The sequence below is a fragment of the Arabidopsis lyrata genome (assembly GCF_000004255.2).
Source record: "Arabidopsis lyrata subsp. lyrata unplaced genomic scaffold ARALYscaffold_100, whole genome shotgun sequence".
Lineage (NCBI taxonomy): Eukaryota > Viridiplantae > Streptophyta > Magnoliopsida > Brassicales > Brassicaceae > Arabidopsis > Arabidopsis lyrata.
In genome coordinates, this window is record NW_003302478.1 from 1,781 (window position 1) to 5,715 (window position 3,935).

A 3,935-nucleotide genomic window follows, 5' to 3' on the forward strand; every position below is an offset into this window, starting at 1 on the left:
ATGATATGAATTATAACCACTAATAATTATATATAAGTTTATTTTTAATTTTGTGAATAAGTGTTTTCATTTACTTCAATAGCATTTTCTTTGATTACTATAAATCTATATAATTACTTTTATTCCACTATACTTTTATTATTTTTGCTTTTATCTATTCTTTTTCCCCATTTATAATTGTCTTTTATGTATATCAATTATCATGATTTATACAACCAAACTTTTCTAGAAATACCAAAAATTATTATTTAATTATAAAACATAAGTTATATACTTATATGCAATATAATTTGAAAAAAAATCACATCTATTTTATTAAAAAATGATTTTTATATTTTGACCCCGGTAAAAGAAAATTCTAGCTCCGCCACTGTACATAGAGCATTGCATAGAAAAACTGTGTCATGAAAGCTAGTCAAAATAAGATGTTGAAAAAAGAGAGTCAAATTAAGAGAAACGTAATATCTGAAAATCTTTTTGATGATTCATTTCACACGTTGATCAAGTTGTGGACAACAACTAACGCCGATATCAATTCTCAACTACTATAGATTTTAATTTTGAGACAATGTTATTATCATAGAAAAGTATTACTTCGTATAGAATTTGACTGTTTATTGGCGTTTTTTTTTTGAAACTTGAAAAATTATAAGTTAAATAATACTTTTATATTTAGAGAGATTTTTTTTTAGTTTCTATCAAAAATTATATGCAAAACTATATACGTAAACTAAAAATATATATACTGTTTTTTTGTTGTGTGTTTGTAACAAAAAATGGATATGTTATTAAGAAAATCAAAACTATTATGTTTTTTTTTTTGAAAAAACACAAAATATTATGTTTTTAGATGTAGGACCCTATTTAAACGTACTAGAGATTGGAAAACAAAAAAAAATCGAATGTTACATTATTTCTTAAAAAATAGTGTCCTCGAAAACTCATTTTCAATAACTTAATTTGCATTCAATGTGATTCGAACTTCTACACCTAATTTTTTGGAGTCCCAGGCTAGTATGCCATTTAATGGAGAAAATGAATCTGGCATGCCATTTTGTAATCTGAATGCCACTGTAAATGTGATATTCCCAAATTACCATTAATGAAATATCAGACGATTGATACAACTAAGAGTTGATAGTACAACTAAGAGATAATAGTACAACTGGTACAGATAGTATAACTGAGAGATAATAGGAGAACTGGTACAAATGGTACAAATGAAAGATAATAGTATAATTGGTACAAATGGTATAACTATAAATCGGTACAACTGGTACAAATAGTTATGGACAACTGGTACAAATGGTTCTACTGAAACAAAGCAATTTGTAATTCTAAACCCTAATTCTAAACTCTAGCGCCGTCACACTCAATAATTTGTCTCTTCTTGCTTTGTTCACTATCGTTGTCGCCGATTATCACCATCACCCTTCCTCGTCGAAGTTTGTGGACCGTCTTCTCTCACCAAACGATTGTGCACTACAAATGACGAAAGCACAAAGAGAAATCCATGGAGAAGAATCTTGAAGAGAGATCCATGATTTTTAAATCTCAGAAATCCATGGAGAAGAAGCATGAAGAGAGATCCGATCTATAAAGAAGTGCGAAGAGAGATCCATGAAGAAGAAAAGATCTAGAGTTTTATTGATGATGATGATGGAGAAAAAGAGAATGAAAGATCTAAAAAAACCCAGAAAAAGTAAAGAAGAAGGAGAAGAAAAATAAGAGGAGGCGTGAAAGAAGAAGAAGAAAAGTAGTTATGTTATTGGATTGATAAAAGTAAGGGTAAGTATACGTAATAATTAGATTAGGGTAAGGGTTTTTTGTCTTTTCATATTTATTTAATTTAAATTAATTTTTTCACGAAATTAAAATTAGATAGGTGGCATTCTAGGTTTTATTTTCTCACATAGTGGCTTTCTAGCCATTGTTTCAATTTTTTGTTGCCTATGCCTTTTCTGTTAACGATCACTCTACTTCAATTTACTATGTTTATTGATACAAAGGCACACTCTAATTTTGCAATATGAATGTTAGTCCAAAATAATTGAACACTTGCCAATTATAGGTACATTTATTATATTAAATTTTCATACATAATTCAAATGTGTATGTTAATACTGAAACCCACTCATCAATCGGTGTTCACATCTGTCTTTTACACCTAGATATTCTATAGAACATTATTGATCATGTAACTGTATTTACACGTGGTTAACTACTGCATTTGTAGGCGACATCTTTCTCATATTGTATAGATACAGCGAATCAGACGTCATTATTCTTATAGCTTTAATCCATGTTAAAAAAATCGTTAGACGCTAGTTGGATAATGAGAATGTTTTAAAGCTATTTAATGTTTTAAATAGTGAGAATGTTAAGGTTCGGGTAACTCATGGGTATTAACCTATTTTGACACCCTTACCCATTCACACTACGGATTCCTTCTAAGTTCTACCTTAGTCCACGCACCCACTTAATATGGGCAGTCTTTATGAATATCTATCTTATCTTTATTTTTGAAGAACTATCTAATACTAGATAGCTACCATAAATGTAATAGTCAAAATCTTTTCAATTTTTTCTACTTCTTGTTTCTATGAAAAAAAGGAAAAATGGAAAAATCATCCATTCTTGCCTTCTTGGGTTGAATTTATTAATTTTTTCTTTTTTGTTGTCACTTTTTTCTTTTAATATAGGGATAATTAAATCAACATAATATTTTGATATTATTATATAATATAGGATGAAGGATAGCTTCCAATGCCAGCCTTCCTCTCCTAATCACTCTCCAAGTCAATGTCAACGGTCTTCGCCCTCTACCTCCTCTCTCTTCCACCTCTCTTCTCTCACACACACTTCGTGGCTAATATATTCCACCAAGAACACAACCAAAAAGCATCCCTCTCGACACACACACTTCTCTCCTAAAACCAAAAAATGGTGGCTGCAAGTCCCGGTGGCTCAATGAAGAGCTTAACCATCCAAATCCTAACCGGAAGATGGTTCATGTTCTTTGGAAGTCTCTTAATCATGTCTACCGCTGGAGCCACTTACATGTTCGGTATCTACTCAGGCGATATCAAGAAAACCTTAGGCTACGACCAAACCACTCTTAATCTCCTCAGTTTCTTCAAAGATCTCGGAGCCAACGTTGGAGTTCTCGCGGGTCTACTCAATGAGGTGACTCCACCTTGGTTCATCCTCTTGATCGGAGGCATCCTTAACTTCTTTGGATACTTCATGATTTGGCTCGCCGTCACGGAACGGATCTCGAAACCTCAAGTTTGGCACATGTGTCTCTATATCTGCGTTGGAGCCAACTCCCAGTCGTTCGCTAATACCGGATCTCTCGTCACGTGCGTTAAGAACTTCCCGGAGTCACGTGGGGTTGTCTTGGGGATTCTCAAGGGCTATGTTGGTCTTAGTGGCGCCATTATTACACAGCTCTACCGTGCCTTTTATGGTGAAGACACAAAAGAGCTCATCTTGATGATTGGTAAGCACAATTTATTAAATTATTGATGAGCTTATATGGTTAATGACATGAAACAGAGTAAAACAGAGCAAAACAGAGCAAAAACAGAGCAAATTTTGAATTGAAACCCACTAATTGTATGAGTGATTGTATTTGTAGGTTGGTTACCTGCAATAGTCTCGTTTGCGTTTTTGAGAACGATAAGAATAATGAAAGTGAAGAGACAGACAAACGAACTAAAGGTGTTCTATAACTTCCTCTACATATCTCTCGGGCTTGCGACGTTTCTCATGGTGGTCATCATCATCAACAAACTCTCGGGCTTTACACAAAGCGAGTTTGGAGGTAGCGCCGCAGTGGTGATCGTCTTGCTTCTTTTGCCCATCATAGTCGTCATCTTGGAAGAGAAGAAGCTTGGAGGGAGAAACAAGTCGCCTAAACGATCCAGCACCCA

At 33.4% G+C, this 3,935-nt stretch overlaps 1 protein-coding gene across 1 annotated transcript in view; it reads left to right on the forward strand.

The window, feature by feature from the left end:
* Positions 1-2,769: 2,769 nt before the first annotated feature.
* LOC9298967 (protein NUCLEAR FUSION DEFECTIVE 4) overlaps positions 2,770-3,935 on the forward strand; it is a 2,252-nt gene continuing 1,086 nt past the window's right edge. The window contains 3 exon segments of the mRNA XM_021017907.1: positions 2,770-3,502; positions 3,641-3,892; positions 3,895-3,935. The exon segment at positions 3,895-3,935 is cut by the window's right edge and continues 1,086 nt beyond it. Of these exon segments, the coding sequence (XP_020873566.1) occupies positions 2,944-3,502; positions 3,641-3,892; positions 3,895-3,935 (852 nt within the window). The 5' untranslated portion in view covers positions 2,770-2,943.